The 21,198-nt window shown below is 51.2% G+C and overlaps 1 protein-coding gene across 3 annotated transcripts in view; it reads right to left on the reverse strand.

Annotated features, from left to right (window-relative positions):
• Window positions 1–1,751: 1,751 nt before the first annotated feature.
• The window catches only part of MAPKAPK2 (MAPK activated protein kinase 2), a 52,273-nt gene continuing 32,826 nt past the window's right edge, over window positions 1,752–21,198 (reverse strand). Inside the window, exons 1-10 of one of the 3 annotated variants that reach the window (XM_064273282.1) lie at window positions 11,722–12,071; window positions 7,708–7,847; window positions 7,447–7,511; window positions 7,101–7,180; window positions 6,540–6,666; window positions 5,909–5,984; window positions 5,423–5,547; window positions 4,948–5,033; window positions 4,752–4,832; window positions 1,752–3,442 (exon numbers count right to left, since the gene is read on the reverse strand). In XM_064273282.1, the coding sequence (XP_064129352.1) occupies window positions 3,299–3,442; window positions 4,752–4,832; window positions 4,948–5,033; window positions 5,423–5,547; window positions 5,909–5,984; window positions 6,540–6,666; window positions 7,101–7,180; window positions 7,447–7,511; window positions 7,708–7,847; window positions 11,722–11,808 (1,011 nt within the window). In that variant the 5' untranslated portion in view covers window positions 11,809–12,071 and the 3' untranslated portion in view covers window positions 1,752–3,298. Of the gene's footprint in view, window positions 3,443–4,751; window positions 4,833–4,947; window positions 5,034–5,422; window positions 5,548–5,908; window positions 5,985–6,539; window positions 6,667–7,100; window positions 7,181–7,446; window positions 7,512–7,707; window positions 7,848–11,721; window positions 12,072–21,198 lie in introns of those variants that run through there. The other 2 variants (XM_064273281.1, XM_064273283.1) reach the window with 2 other exon arrangements.

The raw sequence follows: 21,198 nt of genomic DNA on the forward strand, positions 1-21,198 counted from the left end.
AGTAAATTTGGGGTTTTTCTTTGACTGGGTTGGAGACAGGAAACGCAGAAGCTGTGAACAAGTGGGCCTGCTCAGAGTGTGAAGGAAATTCAGTTACTAAAGGCAGAAGGATGAGGTTGGTGAGGCTGGGGAAAGTGGCTGCCCCACCCACCTGAAAATGTAAACAAACCCTGCCTGTGAGCACACCCCATGGCAAAAGGGACCCTCCAAGAGTGATCATGGTAGGGACCTCATGATGGGGAAGGTACCCTGGATTATTGAGGTGGGCCTGATCTAATCACATGAGCCCTTAAAAGTGGAGACTCCTTCCTGCCTGGGTCAGAGGGATGTGACAGGGTAACAGCGGGAAAGAGTCAGAGAAATTTGATATTTGAAGATGGAGGAAGGGGTGCAGGCAGCCTCTAGAAACTGGAAAAAGCAAGGAAGAGATTCTCCCAAGAGCCTGCAGGAAGGAGCTAGCCCTGCCGACGCCTTCATTTCAGCCTGGAGGGGCTGTGGAACCTCTAAGACAATAAATGTGTCTCCAGCCACTACATTTGTTAGGGCAGCAAAAGCTCTGACACCTTCCCACGGTCCCAACACCCAACTGTCCCCGCCACCACCTCCTATCTCCCCCCTAGGTTCTTCTCACTTCTGGCATCTCCATGTGATCAGACAACAGGACTTCTCTGAAAACCAAACCCCAAGCTGGCTGATTAAAAGCAGTGGTTTCTAACGCAACGTGTTAAGTTTCAAGATAGGAATCAACCAAACAACTCACTCACAAGTTGTGAGAGGTTATGGCACTAGCACATCCTGCCTGCTCCTCAGAGCCTTGAGCAGCGCAGACATGATCCCTTTGGTTACTGAGGGGACAGGTGAGAGGGGATGGAGGCCACCCCAGGCCTTGGGATCCTGGACCTAAGTTCTAATCCAAACCAATTAGCTGTGTGGCCTCCAGCACAGCCATCCCCCTCTGAGTCTGTTTCTTCCTTCACAAAATGGGAATAACCGCCCTGCCTTACCCTCCTCCCCTCACAGCCCTGAGGATCACCGGAGAAAGTCTACGTCAAATGCTCTGGGACACACAATTTCTCGCCTGACTGGGAGGGACAGCAGTGGGGTCGGTACGCCTATCTCTACCCGAGGCTCTGCCACAAACCAACTTGGTGTGTGACCTCCAACCCATCATTTCCCAGCCCTGGCCTCAGTCTTCTCAACTGTAATCTGAAGGGAATGGGACACTAAGGGCACTTCCAGTTCTGAGGTATATTTTGGGTTCTGCCTGGCCCCTTCTTCCACCTCCTAGAACTTTCAGGTACTACACCAACCTGCTTCCCCAGGTCTCTTTCCCTTGATTTGAACCAAATCACCAGCACCCCCTCCTCCACAACCCCACACCAGCCGCCCCACCCGCCCAGACTGAGGGTGCCAGCATCTGGCTATGGTTATGTAGGTCAAAGAATCACAGGCCAAAAAGCAGTCTGGCTGAGGCAGTATTTAGCAAGAGCGTGGGCTCCCAAGTCCCTGCTTCCTCCCAGAGCCCTGGCCCGCTTTCCATTGCCTCCCCTGACCTGCTCTAAAGGGAAGCAGCATCCACCTCCCCTACACTGGACCCTGGTCCCAGGCTCCCATCACCCATTGGGCTCTTCATTCCTTCCCAGGGCACCTAGGACTCTGCCCTCCTCATCACCCAAAACCACCCTCCATGTGCGGGAAGAGGAGAGTTGGGGGTCAGGGGCTGAGCCCCATGAACAAAAAGAAAAAAAAACTTTGAACTATTAAATCTGTTTAGTAAAGACAGTTCCGATCATACAAAACAACGACAGTTTACAACAGTCTGAGTGCTAGACATACCATCAGAGGACAGGAAGGCGCTGCTGGCACTGAGCACCCCTGTGCCGAGGGAACCCTGGGTGCCCCCACCACCCTGCCCCTGGGGGAGATGAAAGCTGGGGGATTACTGCCATCCCTCCCCCCAGAGGGAGTGGGGATGCTGGCACAGGGGGCCTCTCTGCAGGCTGCTCCTATTAACGCTGGGGAGCACCCCCCAGGCCACCCTCCTCACTGACCTGGACACATGGCACAGAGTCGTTTTTGTGTGAGAGAGGGTGAAGTAGCTCCTAGGAAAGGGGGCAGAGTCAGGACATCTTTGGTGATAAGACTCCCCCCAAACCATGAAGCCACACAATGGAAATTTAAGGGGAACCACAAACGTGATCTGCCTTTGCCCACAAGGCACAGCTGGTCCAGGCCCCCAAGCCCAGAAGAGACATAAACGTAAAAATTTTGTCACCATAAATTGTCCTGGCTCACCCCAGTGAGCTGAGAGGCAGCCCACTGAGAAATGGCTAAAAATGTAAGAAGAATCAGCAATGGGCTTATCACGGCAGGAAAGAGAGCAGAGGTTATCCAGTAATCAGTGCCTCAGAGACCCAGGACCATCACGGAATGGGGCGGAAGGGGTCCCGGGGTCCAGTCTTCCCAAGTGCTGTGCCAGTGCTTGATCACTTCTCTCCACCCCTGGAACCCAGCTAAGAGGCACAGGCCACACTTGGAGGGCCTGGCCCCAAAACTAAAGAAGCTTCCCAGGCACTTCTGTGGGTCCAGCATGGTCAGAGCAGGCCCACGGAGGGGGAAGGTTCTTGAGCCAAAGCAGGGCCCCTTCTGCAGCCCTGCCTGCCCCTGGCCCCTCAAACACACGGTCCCAGGCACGGATCCAGCCACATGTGCACACACACATACACACACTCTCCTACCCGCCTGGCACACTGGCGACATCTGAGAGCCTCGGGTAGAGGTGGGCGGCATCCCAGCCCCAGCCCTCCAGGGCCGTCAGCTCCCAGACACCTCAGCCAGGCCAGCGGGGCCCTCAGGCTGTAGTGGGGAAATGGGGAGGGCGGCTGGGACAACCAGAGCCACGCCCTCTAACGGTTTCCACAAACACCCTTCAACAAACCCCAAACCCTTGCAGTATCCAGGGACAGGGTCTTGGGGAAAGGAAGAGGAGTGGAGGAAAGGACAATAAAAGAAGTTCCATAAAAATTCTAAGTCAAATTACTGATAAAACCACAAAATGAGCACAGGTTCAGGAGCATCCTGCTCCCTCCACTCCTCACCCTCCCGGCCTATGGTCTCCGGGGTTGGCCAGAACCATGGCAGGTGACCATCGGCCAAAAGGTCAGAATTCAGCCGCCAACAAGATTCTGGGCTCCGTGCAGCGAAAGAAGGGAGGCATAAATGAACAGTTGTGTGTCTCTTCTTTTAAAAAATATATTCATGTAGAAAGTTATTGCTTTTCCTCCAGCGGGGCAGGGGCTCAGTGGGCGAGAGCCGCAGCCTCCAGGGCCCGTGCTTTCTTCCGCCTCTTCAGTAGCAGAGGGTTGGACGCGTCTTCAATCTTCTTTATCTTGATTTGCTCGTAGTCAACACGCATTGTGGCCAAGGCACTGGTCATCTCCTCCTGGGTGGGGGCAGGTGCACCGGGAAGGAGACAAAAAGAAAAGCAAAGGTCAAGGAGAGACCAGAAGAAAGACGTGAGAAACAAGAGACACAACAAGGACAGAGTGCAGGCAACAGACTGGGAGCAGAAAGAGAATAAAGGCCAGTTAGTGGGTCCATGCTGCTGACAGCGGCCTCACCCCCGAGCAGGGCCAACCACAGGCTGGCCATCGCATTGCCACAGTGCTCCCAAGAGCCGTTGCCAAGACTCAGCAGGAGACAGCCACGAGGTGAGGCAGAAAGAGCACTGGACTAGGAGTCAGGAGACCTAGTTCTGGTCTGTCTCAGCCCATCACTAGCTGTGTGACCTTGAATAAGTCACTCCCCCTCTGTGGGCCTCAGTTTCCTCATATTCAAAATCAGGAGATTGTGCCAAATGACCCCTACAGTCCCTCCTAGAGACCCCAGGGAGTACAGAGCCTGCAGGAAGTAGCCACAGCAGTTAGACCAGATGCAGAACCTCTACCCACAGCCTGGTCAGGGGAGTGGCTCCACGTCTACTCTCATTGTAATAAAGATGTCCCAGGGACTAGAGGCTGCAAAACCAAGCTCCTCCCTGCTAGCACCACCAGCCAGCACCAGGTACTCCCAGCATCCCAGGGACTAGAGGCTGCAGAACCAAGCTCCTCCCCGCCAGCACCACCGGCCAGCACCAAGTACTCCCAGGGGCCCCAGGGGCGAGAGGCTATAGAACCAAGCTCCTCCCTGCCAGCACCACCAGCCAGCACCAGGCACTTCCAGGGGTTCCAGGTGTGAGAGACTGCAGAACCAAGCTCCTCCCCACCAGCACCACCAGCCAGCACCAGGTACCCCCAGGGGTCCCAGGGGTGAGAGACTGCAAAACCAAGCTCCTCCCCGCCAGCACCACCAGCCAGCACCAGGTACCCCCAGGGGCCCCAGGGGTGAGAGACTGCAGAACCAAGCTCCTCCCCGCCAGCACCACCAGCCAGCACCAGGTACCCCCAGGGGCCCCAGGTGTGAGAGACTGCAGAACCAAGCTCCTCCCCACCAGCACCACTAGCCAGCACTAGGTACCCCCAGGGGCCCCAGGGGTGAGAGACTGCAGAACCAAGCTCCTCCCCACCAGCACCACTAGCCAGCACTAGGTACCCCCAGGGGCCCCAGGGGTGAGAGACTGCAGAACCAAGCTCCTCCCTGCCAGCACCACCAGCCAGCATCAGGTACTCCCAGGGCCCCAGGGGTGAGAGACTGCAGAACCAAGCTCCTCTCCGCCAGCACCAGGTACTCCCTGTCAGCCAGGGGCCCCTCACCTTGACATCTTCCCACCGCTCCTTGTCCTCCTTCAGGACCCGGCTGGTGTGCAGTGGGGTTTGAGGGACCTTCGTTGATTGCTGGGGGAGAGAAAAGGGAACCGAGTGAAAGCCTGGAGCATACAGAGCCCTGGCTGAGCCCTCCACTGAGGGCCAGCCCCCTTAAACCCAGGTCTGTCCAGCCTGCCAGACCTACCATGATCCAGGGGTGGTTCATAAACTCCATGATGGTCATCCTCTGAGTGGGCTCTGTCTTCAGCAGGTTCCGGATGAGCATCTTCACTATGGGGTGAGGTGGGGCACAGGGACAGAACTCAGCCCAGGGGCCACTCTCCCTGCCCTGCTTCTTCCCGCAGTTTTCAGGGGAAGCCAGGTTCAATGTGGGGGCAGGAGGGCTGCATGAAGTAGACTGTCCAAGGAACTGGCCCTAAGGTCTCTTATAGCTATGCCATTTGGTAAGCCCTACAAGGCCCCAGGCCCCAGCCCTGGCTCAGGCCCTTCACACAGGCAGGACAGGTATAGGCACCCTCCAGATGTAGACACGGGTACAGACCCATAGCTTTACCAGCCACGTGGGATGGCTGTCCACATGTACACATGTGCATGCATGCACACACGCACACACACACGCTTGCGCGCGTGCACACACACACACGGGCTCTGCCTCCTACCTTCCTCTGATACTTCTGACCATTCTGGGTTGGGGAATTCATACTGGCCCATTCGGATGCGACTCTTCATGCCCGGAGAGATGGCAAGGCCGTGGTTGGAATAGAAAGGGGGGTACCCACACAGCCTGAGCCGAGAGGAGACAGGAAGAGAAGGGCACAGTTGGTGTCATTTAAGGGAGCTGCACCAGGAACAGGGTGGGAAACAAGCTCCTCTTCTTGTAAAAGTCACCAAGAAGTAGGGGTTCACTGATTCAGTCACAATATACAAAGTCAAGGGGAGGGCTCAGGAGTCTAACGCTCCAGTGATCCAAAGCACACACTTTCCTGCTAGTTCATACTCGCCACTTGGGTATCAGCATCCACTAAGCATTGAGAAAAGGGGGCGTGCAGGGGATTCCCAGGGATGCCCCCACCCAGAAGGGGACGCTGACAAGGCCTCTTCCTCTCCTGGAGAGGCACAGCCTGCCCCAGCCCCGGCACACTCACAGGATGTACATGATGACACCCAGGGACCACATGTCACAGGACTTGTCATACTTCTCTGGGCCCAGCACTTCTGGAGCTGCAAACCAAAGGTCAACATGGTGGGCCTGGCCCTCAGGACGCTGCCATCTTCCCCAGATTCTCTGTGGGCAACACTCCCAACCCAGCCCTTCAACCCACCATGATGGGACACCACCTGGGGGTGGGAAGAGGAACAGCCCTAACCCAGCTTCTGGGCTGGAGGGAGGGATGCAGGAGATCTCCAGAGAGGAGCCCTAGGGCAAGAACCTTAAGGCTAAACCACAATGCACTCAGACTCCAGTCTATTTAATCTGACAAACATGCTTTGAAAGCATACTGCAGGACAGACAGCTGAGGCTCCAGAACCAAATCCAGGTCCCAGACCCCACTGAGGACCAGACAGGAATGACAGCTGTCCTCTTGGAAAAGTGCACATCTCAGGGTGACCATTTCCTGTCATTTCCTCAACCCAGGGCGACTCTGACGAGTCAGCCCCTGATCACAGTCACAATATAACCAGCACCGTAGGGGGCACAACTCTCCCAGGATCCACGCCCCCCTGAAACCTGCGAGAGGAGGGTCTGAGTAAGCCCTGCAGCCTCTCTGGACTTACCCACATAGTACGGCGTATAACAAGGAGTGGTCAAAGAGTTGTGGCTGGTGGTTTCCTTGGCAAAGCCAAAATCGGTGAGTTTCAGGATGGCATTGGGCCTTTTGGAGGTGTACAAGAGATTCTCAGGCTGTAGAGAGGAGAGACAGATACAGAACAACCCTGCTGAGCCTGTGAGGGCAATGAGAAACCAAAAGGGCAATGATTCATTCATTCATTCAGCAATCATCTGTCTAGTCCCTGTAATCTGGATACTACGAGGAATATCAGCTGTAGGGGGCCAGGTCCCTGCCTTCAGAGCACTCACGGTGAGCTTGGATCTGAGAGACAGACACAGACTCAGCAGTAGCCGTTACAGGGACATAAACCAGGGTGAGACTGTGGGGCACTGCCTGAGGAGAACCACAGGGCTGAGTGTGGCCAGACAGGCTTAACCACTGGGTTTGTGGCTTTGCCCAGGAGCAGCAAAGGTGCCACACAGGTCTGGCAACCATCCCTGGGGTCACCACAGCCCCACCCCAAGGCCCCACAGCACCTAAGCCTGGGGGTCTGAGCAGCTGGTACCTTGACATCCCGGTGAGCAATGTTGACTGAATGCAAATACCGGATGGCCTCACCGATACTCTTCATGATTTCCGACGCTTCTGCAGACAGAAGGAGAGCAGGTCACAAGGCCTGAAAGCTCAATACACCAGTCCCCATGCAGCCTGAGGCTCTCCACACCCACCACCCACCCCCAGACCAAGGACATGAGGCGCTGCCCCGGCTTCAGCTGAGGCAGACACCCCGGCAGCAAGCGAGCAGGCAGCAGGCCTCGGCACCTTCTGCGGACAGGAGGCACTTTAGGGCACTCAGAACCCTTCAGACGCCCACCACCCTGCCTGGCCTGGCCCCGTGCGGACCCTTCTACCTCTTTCTGTGAACGCTTGGTCTCCTCGGTCCTGGATACGGCTGAAGAGTTCTCCACCATCCAAACTGAAACAATGCCACAGGGAGATGTAGGGAGAAGTGCCCCCCTCCCATCCCATCATCACTCTCCCTGCCAACCACTGCTCCCTGCCCCCAAAAGAAAGCCTCAGGGCCCACCCTTGGGCTGTCCCCAGAGGCTGAGGCGCCTGAGCAGAGAACGGAGGCAGGCCAGGCCCAGGACAGAACACACAGGGCTGCTCACCACTCCATGACGATCAGTAGGCACTTCCTCCCCGCATACAGATTCTCATAGACGTCCACGATGCGGACGATGTGCGGGCACTGAGAGGCCCGCCAGTGCAGCTCCACCTCCCTGCGTGCCTTCGGGCAGTCCTGGAGCATCTGCAAGTCGGGCAGCTCCCCAGTCACTGTGCTGTCCCTGCAGCAGACAGCTGGCTGCTGCCCACGTGGCCTGCCCCAAGCCCCTGGCCCACATGCCCTTCCTACATCCCACTGACACCCATCGCCTCTACATCATCGCTGGCCCTCTACCAGCCCCTGTGACACTGCCCCTGGCCACCCCTTCTCCTGGTTCTATAAGGCCTTTGGAGCAACTCTACCCACTCTAAACAAAACCCCAATCTGACCCCTCCTAGGGCCTTGCCAGCTTTGCTGGGATCAGCCTTTAGGCCGTTCTGTCCAGCTGAACCATTCCCCAGCCCAGGACATTTCAGAAGACAGGCAGCAGCTGCAATGGAAGGTTAGGGGTGAAGGGAGAATTGAGAAAAGGCAGGTATAAAAACCAATACAATAACGCTGCACTGCAAGGTAAAGGGTGAAGGGAGAATTGGGGAAAGGAAAGGCAGACAGAAAAACCAATACAATAACGGAAAGAGGCCTAGAGAAAGGAGAGGCTCCAGAACCACGAGGAAAAGGCAGCTCTGAGACCAAATCCAGCATACTAGAATCAGGGCAATGTGCTTTCTACTTCTGTGATTCACTCCAGTCAGCCAACAGATGGCCTCTGGAATCAGATGTTCGCTGAATCTCAGTTCTTACTGGGTTTGCAACACTGAGCCAGTTACTTAACTCGCTGAGCCTCATTCCTGACCCCTCTTCTCCACTAGGCTAGGTGGCTGGGGTGAAGGGGGAGGGTTGCGAGGGCTGAGTCACCCTCCCCACTCTCAGGGGCTGCATCCTGACTAGTCCAAGCCAGACCCGGTAACTCCCGTCCCCTTGCTAGTAAATGGTTTGGGAATGAGTCTAAGACACAACACTGGCCAAGAAAAGCTTTACAGGGACTCCTTTGAGGAGCCTCTTAAAGGGAGCACCACTTATACATGTGACACCTAGGACCAGGGCACAAGGAGCCTCATCACCTCTCCTACGTGTGACACCTGGGACCAGAGCTCAAGGAACCTCATCACCTCTCCTACGTGTGACACCTGGGACCAGAGCTCAAGGAACCTCATCACCTCTCCTACGTGTGACACCTGGGACCAGAGCTCAAGGAACCTCATCACCTCTCCTACGTGTGACACCTGGGACCAGAGCTCAAGGAACCTCATCACCTCTCCTACGTGTGACACCCAGGACCAGGGCACAAGGAACCTCGTCACCTCTCCTACGTGTGACACCCGGGACCAGGGCACAAGGAACCTCGTCACCTCTCCTACGTGTGACACCCGGGACCAGGGCACAAGGAACCTCGTCACCTCTCCTACGTGTGACACCTGGGACCAGGGCACAAGGAACCTCGTCACCTCTCCTACGTGTGACACCTGGGACCAGAGCACAAGGAACCTCGTCACCTCTCCTACGTGTGACACCTGGGACCAGAGCTCAAGGAACCTCATCACCTCTCCTGCGCGTGACACCTGGGACCAGAGCACTTACCCTGGTACTTAAGAGGATAAATCCGCACATTGGGGAAGGCAGCCAAGACAGACAACAATGACCTGGGTCCTTCTACCATCACTGAGCATTCCTCAGGACTCTTTCTTTGGTGAGATAATAAGCTGACCTTTCTGCTAAACTGCTTTTAGTGTTGTTTTCTATTGCTTAGAGCCAAATGAATCCTGATACAGTCCTCCTTTGTAAAATGCGGATAATAGTCTAACTTCATGGATTTGTTGCAAGGAACTGATAAAATGATTCTGCAAAGCACCGAACAGAGTGCCTGGCATGTGTGCAATAATAACTTATTTTTATTACAGGGTGCCTGCTAAAGCACAGGGCACAGAAGCCAAAATAATTATGACGAGAACCCTCACAGGCTTACATCTCCGTGGGGAGTCAAGATTAGCTCCACAAAGTCCAGACTCCAAATGGTGTGGACATTTAGAGGAGTGGGGTGGTGAGGGGGGCTGTTGGTCAGGCTGGGTCGGAAAGGACAGGCAGAGGGAAGGCACCCAGGCACTGCAAGCACTGACTGACTGGATGCGGTGAGGTTGGGAGCCATGGACGATGCAGGAGGGAGGGCTAAGGAGACCTGCAGGAAAGTGCGGGACATCGATAGGTAAGATCAGATGGAGCCAGACTACAGAGGCAAAGGCAGTAATTTTCAACAATAGAACTAGCATCCACTTAGCCCCTATGATATGCGAGACCTTCTCTAATTTTACAATAATTGCCATTTTGCAGAATGAGGAAACTGAGGCTCAGTGAAGAAATGTGTCCAAGACTAAGTTCCTCAGTAAAGGCAAAGCCAGGGTTAGGATCCAGGCCTGGTAGATTCCAATGCCAAACCCTTTTCTACTACAAAAACAGCACCTAGCTTTTAGAGAAGGCATGGAGGCCAAGACTTATCAGCTTCAGACCACCAAGTACAAACTGACTTTGCAAAGGCAAGTCCCAAACAGATGTCCTGAGGCAACAGACAACGGGATAATTCATAACCTTCTACAAAGCAAGCGGGAGCCAGGGTAATCCAGGAGGCAGCGTACGCATGAGGCCATGCTGCCACCTAGTGGCCATCTGAGGATACTGCATAGGTCTCCGTTCTGCCACCTTCAACTTGACTCATTTGGATGGACAGGAAAAAAGTTTGCTTTCTCTTCCCAGGCGCTACGAGCAGCAAGCGGGGGCACTGGGCTGATTTCACCTGCACATAATTCAATCCAATAACCATTTCTTGAGCTCCTATTATGGGCCACACATTGTACTGAATGTCAAGAGCTCAGGCTAGTGGGGTGGGGAGAGTAGCAGGTGAGGGCACAGGGGAGGCAGACACATTAAAAAAAAAAATTTTTTTTTTTATAGGAAGTGCTTATTATAATAACATGCCATAAGAGTGATTGTCCAAAGGGTTCAGGAGCAAAGACTCCCAGAGCAGCCAAGCAGAAAAGACCTCTATCGCCCCCTACAGCCACACAGGAACTAAGGCCCAGAATGGAAGAATCAAGGAGTTCAAATTTACTCAAACGCAACATTAGGTATTGGATTTACAATCAGGCAAGACTTGAGCATCGCCCTGGAATTTGTCAATTTCTGGCTGCAGCACCTTGGCAAGGTCATTACCTTTAGGCGTAATGATACCTGCCAGGCCCCTCCTTCATGGAGCCACTGAATGCTCACCTCTAAAGGTGCCTGTTATCAGAAAGGCACTCCTCACTTATACAAGCAGCCTCACTGCAACAGCACAGGGCCCCTCTTGGTCACCACTCCGAGCAGAGGCTGGAGCCGTTGTGTGGCCAGTACAAGGCACCGTGACCACGCTGGCGAAACTGCGAGGCACCTCTGGGAAGTCAGCTCCAGAGCTGTGCTAAGTGAGACTGCACCAAGGCCCAAACGCCCTCAGCGCTCCCAGGCTCACAGCCTTCCCTGCACGTCTGCTCTTTTCACCTTGGGACACAGTAGACTGTGGCATTAGGCAAAAGAGAACGTGGGGTCAGAAAGCGTGCGGTCACAGGCCACCTCCAGATTAAGAATCCTTCACCTGTTAGAGAAGGCCAGTTATCATGGTACAACCACCTAGGCTTTGTAATCACGCACAATCTGAATCCCAGTTCTGCACTTCCTAGCTTGTGTCTACTTTTCTGAAAATGACTTCCTCATCTGTAAAACTGAAATGATATCCTTAAGGGTGCTTCCAAAACTTTATGTAGGATACTTTCACTTTAAAAAGTTACCTTTTTGTGTATTTGTGCCTTATCACCCCAACTAAAGTGAGCTCCTAAAGGGCAAGATCTGGCTCCACCTCCTCCCTCACCTGATGATTCATTTTTTGTTTTAAACTTTTTCCTGTATTAGGGCAAAGAACTCTGAGCCAACACACCTCGCTCTGTGCTTCTTTTCCCGAAGTATCCAAAGACTGGGTCTCAGTGGTCCCTGCTCCAAAAAGTGGCAGCGCGTGAGGGGGCATCGCAAACCGGGACTATGTTCTCTGTACTTACTGGGAAGCGTAGTATCTTCAAATTCTTGAAGAAGCATAATAAGAATTTCCCACAAAGACTGGTAACTGACATCAAAGGCTAACGTCTGTGAGAAATCCCTGAATGGATGTGAAAACCAACCCAAGCATCGAAAGCAGGATCTTCAAATTGGTCAGCAGGCTGGCTGACGACGTCACAAGGGCAGAGCCGCGAAGAGCCGAAGAGGCTTTTTCCACAACTGTGGATCCCAGAAAGCCTGGAGACATGAAATCAAGAATGTGGTAATCTGGAGCGCAGGGCTAAGTCAAGAACAGCAAGGGAGATGGCCTGAGCCAAAGCTGGAGAAGAGGCAGAGAGAAAAGAGGGTCCTAGGGTGCTGCCAGGTGCCAATGGAAGGAAGGTATGGGCAGATGGCTGGGCGGCAGGTTCACCAGACAAACAGGAAAGGCTCTCACCCCTCTGAGGATAGACAAGGGCAATGGAGGCCAAAGGGCTCAGAGTCCAAAGGAAGGGTCTTCTGACTAAAAAGCCACAGGCCTCAAAGAATGCAGGGAGGGGTTGTTAATATTTTAAACCCTTGCTCAGCCTGGAATCAATACTTTGACTTGACTCAGGCCCATGCAGCTTGTGGCTGAAATTCTCTTGTGCTGTTGTTGTTAGATGCTGTCAAGTCATCCCCGGTTCATGGTGACCCCACGCACAACAACAAAACGTTGACCGGTCCTGGGCCATCCCCATGACCAGCTGCAGATCAGACAATGTTCCACCGTGATCCACACTGTTTTCACTGGCAGATTTTCTGGAAGCAGATCACCAGGCCTTTCCTTCTATTCTGTCTTAGTCTGGAAGCTCCGCTGAAACCTGCTGAACATCACAGCAACACGCAAGCATCCACTGACAGAGGGTGGTAGCTGGCCAGGAACTGAACCTGGGTCTTCTGCATGGAAGCCAAGAATTCTACCAGTGAACCACCACTGCCTCATTTCTTGCACTGTAGGCAAGGTTAACTGTTGCCTGTGCTGGACTGCAATAGGCAAGCGCCTGGCCAGAGCCCATTGCCCGGGAAGAATCTCTAGGACGCCCGTGGCAGTGAAGAAGATATGGCAGCGCCCACTAAATACTGCCCCGTGATACTTTCTCTTTGCCAGAACCTGGAGCAAAGAGAGATGGGACACCTAATTTTGGTTGTTCATGCTCCCCCACATTAACCCCCATAAGAGCTTAATCTATCATGGGGCCACATGAAAAGACTTAAGGATACAATCAGCATCCCAAGCCTACTCAGGACAGAGAAGGAAAGAAATCGGAAGCCCTGGGCCTGCGGCACTGCTCACCAGCAAAGCAGATACGAGGGCAAGACTGAGAAGGAACAAGCCTCAGACCCCAAGGATCACCCCTTCACAGACTCTGCCACTTACTAGCTGTGTGAACTTTGGGAGCTTTTTAACCTCTGTGCCTCAGTTTCCTCACCTGTTAAATAAGATAATTTAACAATATCTACCTCGTGGGATTGCTGTATTAAATGAGTTAATACATGTACAGTATGTAAATTGCTAGGAATGGTACTTGGCATACAGTAAGCCCTGCACTGGTATCTGCTATTATCATTATTCCACGTGTGCCCTCCCCGTGTGTTAGAGTCCCACTGGGCTGGGCAGCTGGGATCCTGATCAAGCCCATTTCCTTTAGGGTGCTATTAACAGCTCTAGGTACTTGGCAGAGGGGGGACCCAGGATACTGAGGGAGGCAGGTTTTGGTATCCCAGTCTTGGGCTCTCCCTTCCTCCCACCTAAACTGAACAGCTGGGGAGGAAGGGTGTGCATGCAATGAGAGAAGCAAGCCATTCCTCCAGAGGCTGACCTGGTGCCAAGAGTGATGCAAAAGTCTGATTCAGGCATCCAGTGTGTTGCCACTGTGCGGGACTGGTTGTTAAACACAGCCCACTCTGTGCTCCCAGGAGGCAGCCAGGCCACGCATGCACCAACCCTGTGGCCAGGGCCGCTCACTCCTCTCCCTGGGCAGATGCCCTTCAGGACCATGTGGAGGGGGCTGGCCTGGGTGCCTTGTGGGAGAAGGGAGGAGGACTTGGGAAGGAGTGCCAGCAACTGCCTCAGCCCAGGGTTCACAGGGAGCAGCCGGCAGGCCCAGAGGAGCAGGAGAAGGGAGCTCCTCTCTGCAGGGAGCACCGCGCTCAAGGGGCACAAGGGACTCTGAATGGGTATGCACTGAGCCCTCACACTCAAGGAAGCATCTTATTTTGGAAATGTGAACATTCAGGCTCTGAGAAGTTAAGGGATTCCTTCAAGCTGTTTCAGCCAGCTGTCAATGGCAGGACTGGAATTTGAACCCCCCAACCCCCTTTTCCACACCCCACAGTAAGACAAAGGATGTAAGAGCTGCCCAATACTGCCCATGGCAGTAACGATCGATATTTGTATGTCCAAAAGTGCGAACTCTTTCATCTTAAAATTCCACTTCTAGAATTTTACCCTAAGGCACTGATCACACAGATGTAACTTCAAGCATGGTTATTTGCCTGAACAAGAAAGAGCTAACAAATTTAATGCCCAGCAACAAGCAAGAGAGATTGCTTTAAAAATAATAATACTAATACTGAGCTTCTCTATAATAACTGAAACGATGCTTTAGAAGGACATTTAATGGGTTGGTAAGTGTCCATTAGGTTCTCAGCCACCATCACCGACACCACCCTATTTATTTCCTTTGCGGCACAAATCCCAATCTGTAATTGTTTTAAATTTATTTATCAGAAAATACCTGATAGCAAGTGAAAAAGCAAATTATAAAAGTTTATGCACAGTATGAAACCAGTTATTTACATGTGTGTGTATATATATATATTCACACAAACATATATACACATAAAACAGGAAGGGCATACATATTCAGTTAATTGTTAACAGTGATTATCTCTGAAAGGCAGAAACACAGGTGACTTAATTTTCTGGGTAGTTTACAATTAGCAAACGTTACTTTTAGCCCAAATTTCCAAATTTAAGTCAGTGGCCAGCCAGCCACGCCCCAGGCCCTAGGGCCAGGGAGCAGCACCCACGGCTTCCAGCAGAAGCTCTGCCAGGCAGTTCACCCACCCCACGTCCACGGACCAGGAGCTGCCCTCTTGAGTCTGGAGACTTGAGTAAGAAAACAGTTGGTGCCCAGTGGCACAGGCTGCTCCCCTGGGGGACATATGCCCACAGCCCTCTCCCTAAGAAGGGGCAGGAGAAACGGAGAATGTGCCGCGTGTTCCAGCCTTCCCTGTCCTACTCCGGCTCCACTTGGCCCTGACCCAGCTTCCAGGAATGGCCCTCCCCAACTGAGAAGTGGACTTCTCCTTCCAGCCGGAAGGCTGGGGAACTGGCCCCCACAGCCCCACGCTGGCCGAAGGGAGGAGTGAGGGGGTCACCAGGCAGGGGGACACACAGTATTTCCAGTACCAGCTGCTATCACGTCAATTCCAACTCACAGCAACCCCACGTGTGTCAGAGCAGAACTGTGCTCCACAGGGCTTTCAATGGCTGACTTTTCAGAAGTAAATCACCAGGACCTTCTTCCGAGGCACCGCTGGGTGGACGCAAACCTGTAGCCTTTCTGTTAGCAGCCAAGCGTGTTAACCATTTGCACCACCCAGGACTCCACATGGTCTTTACATCTTATCTCTGCCTGTTCCTTCTAGAGCCCTCATCCCTGGATCTGGAGCTAGACAGGGGTTGGGGAAGAGGACACATGCTGTTGTCGGCACTTGCAGCACCTGGTCTCATCATCACAGCATGCCATCACTCAGCAGAGATACTTGGAGAGCCCAGCATGTGGTACACATGGCTTCGGAGGGTGCTGGGAATATAACATAAAAAAAAAAAATAGAACAGGACAAATAAGGCCCACACCCCCACCCTGTGCAGGAGGTACACAACAACCAGATTAAACAAATGTTTCTAATTACACATTATGATTCATGCTGCAAAAACAGCAACGGTGCTCTTTGAGGAAGACACCGTGGTCACTGCTACAGGGCTGCTTCGCCTGCCCGCTCCTGCTCCTGACTCACCACTCTCAATAAGGAACAACTGGGTCACAAAGCCACTCCATAGCCATGGCTTTTAAGGATACCGAAAGACACCCGTGGAACCAGGGGTGGCCATTCACCGGATCAGAATTACTCTAACCAGTCACAACGTAAAATCCTGGAGAGGGTGTGTGCTGACTCGATTAGAGAGAAGAACCTCAAAGCGAAGGGGCCAGTCAGGAAGCCTGTCAAGACCTGAGAATCACTACGAGGAAAACTCCTTGTGATGGAGGTTCTGAGACCTGGGATGTTTCCAGGGAACTTGCACAGTCATCAACCCGCACAGGCCTTCCGAGATCACCAAGCAGATCGGAGGTTGAAGTCACCACCGCAGGTGCTTAAATGAACTATTTTAATAAATTTATTATCAGTCGGTTTAAAAAAAACACAGCAATGGTGGTAAGGAGAACCTCACTTAAGAAGTGCAGGAAGTTGCTGAGCGCCCAGAGAGGCACATCCCACTTCTGCTTCCATCACCTCCAGGGCCCACCACAGCTCAGAAATACACGAGACACCAAACAGATGAGTCAAAATAGTAAGATACTGATTTTCTCTGAGAGGAGAAAGATTTCCCCTCCTAGGTCCTCTGCAAAGCTTGAAGCAGAGTGACTGGCGGTTCTCCCCCAGAAACCTGACCTAAACATAAATCTAGCCAATTGCAAAAGCCTTACGACATAGATAAAATGAAAGGGCCACAGAAAATGCTGCTTCATTTTGACCCACACGTTCCCGAACATTTCGGTCAGAGATAAAAGAGATGCTCTGTTAGTAGGAGTCCCTGGATGGCGCAAATAGTTAATGCACTCAACTGCTAGCAGAGAGTTAGAGGTTCAAGTCCACCCAGAGCTGCCTCAGAAGAAAGACTTGGCAATCTACTTCCAGGTCACAGCCATGAAACTCCTACAGAGCAGTTCTGCCCTGACGCAGAAGGGGGTCGCCACGAGGCAACATCAGCTTGATGTTGACTGATACCAGGAGTTCCTGCTGACTTTGATACATATGACCTCTGAAACCCAAGCCGGGGCGGGTGGTGACACAAAATAAAGCTAACACTGAGAGTGGGGACTTCCAATACCAAAAGCCTTAAACAAGCAAGCCACACTGCCCAGAAGACAGCCCACCTCACTGAGGGTGACCTTCCCGCAGGCCCCTCCCTCCCTGGTCAGGACCCTCACGGGGCAGGCACAAAGGACCGAGGTCCAACACAAGAGGCTTAAAAGCCAAAATGCAAATGACAAAATTTTTAAAAATATTTTCAATACATGATGGATAAAAGGCTAATTAACACATCAATAATTCTGGCAAATCAACTGTAGCAACTCACTATAAAAATGGCAAAGGATAAGAACAGGCAGTTCAAAGAAAAATAAAATAGCCGAACAAAGGAAAGATGCTCCATGTAACTCATTAACAGAGAAATGTTTATGAAAACAGTAACACTTCTATAAAATATTTTAATAGTTTAATGTTTAACCAGAAAAAAAAAAAAAAAAACTCCTGGGTTTATACAAAGATATGGAGGGAAATGCATTCTCTCGAACACTTGGCAGGGAGATAAACTGTACGTTTTTGGAGAAATGTAGCCAGATCCATCAATATCGTCAAAGTTCAAACTTCGGACCCCGTAAACCGCCCAGCTAAGAAATCTACAAGTACCTTCATGAAACATTTTAATGGCAAGAACACTGGTGACAACCTAAATGTCTACCAATAAGGAGCTGGTCAGGCTGTGACAGCAAATCTATATGACGGAACTCTGTGCAGTCTTGTCAAAAAATGAGGCCAACCCTCATCTGCAAAGATACTCAATTCAAGCATCATTTTCAACTCGCGGGGACCCACGTGTCACAGAGTAGCACTTATCTGTATCCCAAATGCCAGCCAACCCTTCTGCAAAAGAGGTGAGCGTCTCATTTTAGCCTCAGGAGGAATAAAGGCCTGATGGTAACTCCCTCTGAGTATCAGAGTCACACAGATGGAGGGCCTGGCATCTCCTTGCAGGATGGAACCAGAATACGCTAACGAGCAGTGAGGCCCTAAGCCAGTGCAGTGGCCACTTCTGACTTACACGGCAGTTAGCACCACACCGAAGCAGAGCCGTCAGCCGCTCTGAAGTCTTGGGTAGGAAACTGAAAGACTGTGGGATGCAGATACTTCTGTTTCTTCGAGCAGATGATTATGACTTTGAAAGAGAAAGTGGGACTTTGCCAGCTGCATTCTATACATATAACATTACTACATTTAAGCTTCCTAACAATTTTTTTTTCTTAACAACCCTGTGAAGTAGAATCAATTCCTGATTTCACTGTGCAGGTGTGAAAATCAAGGCCCAATAAAGTTAAGCACCTTGTCCCAAGGCCACAGAGCCAGTAAGTAGTAAAGCCAAGATTCAGGCCCAGTCAGCCTCTAACCACCAGTCCCTTTTTTCACTACAAAGGAGACTTTGACAAATAAACCCTGCCTAGTTTACTGTTTACGGTCTGATTTTTCCTAAATGTCTCCCTGACCTGCCCCGTTGACTGGCCGGCCCCATTTATCTCTATCCTTTGGCCAAACCCAAGGCCTAGTACAGACCAGTCACAACACACACACACAGATTAAAGGTGCAAACTGTGCCTGAACAGCTTTCCCAGGCCAGGGCTTACAACTGGGCCCCAGGCAGCTCTCCCTTGGAGACGAGGTGGACGGTAGTAGGAGGGAAACACGCCTCTCTAGGCTGGCTTTCAGCAAAAACATGAGTAGCAGGAAGAAAAAGGCCATGTTCTATGTGACATTTGGATATGACCTTAAAAAATCCACAGTTACCAAGGAAAAGGAAGATGGAAGGTCAGGAGCACTGCTTCTGGCCTAAGCGGTCTCCATCGGTCTGCCCTGTGGAACTGGCAAAGCACATCTGAAGTTTTAACCTAAAGTGACAAACGCAACCTCATCTGCATCATACCAGCTGAGTGGAACGAGCTTCATGGCATTTATGCCTTATCGACAGGTGAAGGAAAGGAGTTGAGAGAGAAAGTAGAAGAGAACGGTCCTACAAATTGAGACGACGACAACACACACACACACACACACACACACACACACCTGTACAGAATCCCACACACCTAAGGCTGGAGAACAGCTGGGTGAGGAGAAAAGAAAAAAGAGCTAGAAGTTACATGATTTTGGTAACATATGAGAGAATAGATGGTCAGGTAGAAGATACGAACAACCCTTTCCTACATGGTTGGCAAAAATGGCTCAGATGCAAGATGGAGCTCAAGTAACCTAACACTGAGCTAAGGACATCTGTGAGAAAGATATGAGTCTTTTTCTGCTAAGAGCAGAGCAGCTGATAGAGACTTGTCTCACTTTACTGAAGGTTTCACCTCTAACACAGCTGAAGATGCACGAAGGGGAACTGTTACCCTAATAACTAGGAAGGAAAAGCTAGTAAATTATGTTTAAAGAACAAACGCTATTCAGCAAAAACAATAGTAAGACCACCACATTGGGAGGAAATAACCGTGTCATTTTGGAGTCCAAATGAGGGAAGAAGAAAAAAATTGGGACAAAAGCAATTGTTTAGCCTAAACTTCAAGAAAACCAGTGTTTATATGTTCACAAAAAAAGCAGTCCGATGCAGAGATCCCGGAAGGAAATGCATTCTGAAAGATACGACATGGGTCTCTAACAAGTGGATTCTGATCATGGCAAGCACAGCAACGCCCTGGAGAAGAAGCCAGGAGACAGCCATGGATGTCAGTGAGCTCAGGTATTAACGGGTATGTCCACAGACATGAGCAACCACCCATAATCCGAGATAGATCCAAAGAGTGGTGTGGAATAAGTCGAGCTTGTAAAAACGCAAGAACTACCAGCAGAGATTTTTAAAGCAATATCCAAAGTTATAAGACCAATCAGGGAAGAAAGAGTCCCCGAAAAGGGACAAAGGCTCCAATACAGAAAAATGATAGGAAGTAAGGAAATGTTCATTCCCCAGTATGTTCCATCTTCTCTGTCAAGGAGAATACTCTTCAGATGAGAACAAGCTAAACATTTACACACACATTCATGGACACACACTTAGGGGAAACCTCAAATTCCAGCTACGCCAAGAACCAACTTATAATCACCCAACAACGATGACAGAGTTAAAAGTTCCCAATCTTAGAAGAATCACATCCCAGGATGGAGAAAGAAAAGGCAGGTGTGCAGAAGAACTAGATGGTGCCCGGCTACCACTACTGACCATCCTGAACAGGGACACAAAGAAGGTCCTGGTTAGAATGGGGAAAAAAAATGTAAAACAAAACTCAAACTCACAAAGAGCAGACTTACTGGACTCATAAGAGACTAGAGAAGCCCCCGAGACTATCACCCTAAGATACCCTTTTAACCTGGAACTGAAGCCACTCCTAGAGGTCACCTTTCAGCCAAATAATAGATTGTCATACAAGATAAACAATAACGCCCATAAGGAATGTGCTCCTTAGAACAGTCAACGTTTACCCAAAAGCAAAGATGAGAAGACAAGGAGGGGCAGAGAAGCTGGGTGGATGGAAATGGGGCAGGCGGGGTGGAAATGGTGAGAATGCTGACATACCGCGGGGATTACAACCAATGTCACGGAACAATCTCTGTATGAATTATTGAATGGCAGTCTAACCTGCGTGCAAACTTTCACCTAAAACACAAAACATTTTTTAAAAAAGAAACTGCAGGTGTGATTTCAGAACCACTGTTGTTCATCATTCAGGAGCCCTGGGGAAGAGGAGACAGGGAAATGTCCACTTTTTGGCAGGCCTGCAATCCCTCAGAGCCCACTATGCTCCCCGGCATGACACTAAGTACTTGGGAATTCAAAGTGTTTACAGTTTAGTAGTAAACCACGCTATTTTCAATCACCTCATATGCATGTGAAAGCTGGACAATGAATAAGGAATACTAAATAAGAATTGACCCTTTGAGCTATGGTGTTGGTGAAGAATACTGAATATACCACAGACCACCAGAAGAACAAACAAATCTGTCTTGGAAGAAGTATAGCCAGAGCGCTCTTTGGAAGCGAGGATGACGAGACTTCATCTCACATACTTTGGACATGTTATCAGGAGGGACCAGTTCCTGGAGAAGGACATCATGCTTAATAAGGCAGAAAAAAATGAGGAAGACCCTCAACGAGATGGACTGACACAGTGGCTGCAACACCGGACTCAAACATAACAATTATAAGAATGGTGCAGGATCAGGCAGTGTTTCATTCTGTCGTACATAGGTTCGCTATGGGTCAGAACCGACTCCACGGCACCTAACAACA

The sequence above is a fragment of the Loxodonta africana genome, chromosome 20 (assembly GCF_030014295.1).
Source record: "Loxodonta africana isolate mLoxAfr1 chromosome 20, mLoxAfr1.hap2, whole genome shotgun sequence".
In the NCBI taxonomy this organism is placed as follows: domain Eukaryota; kingdom Metazoa; phylum Chordata; class Mammalia; order Proboscidea; family Elephantidae; genus Loxodonta; species Loxodonta africana.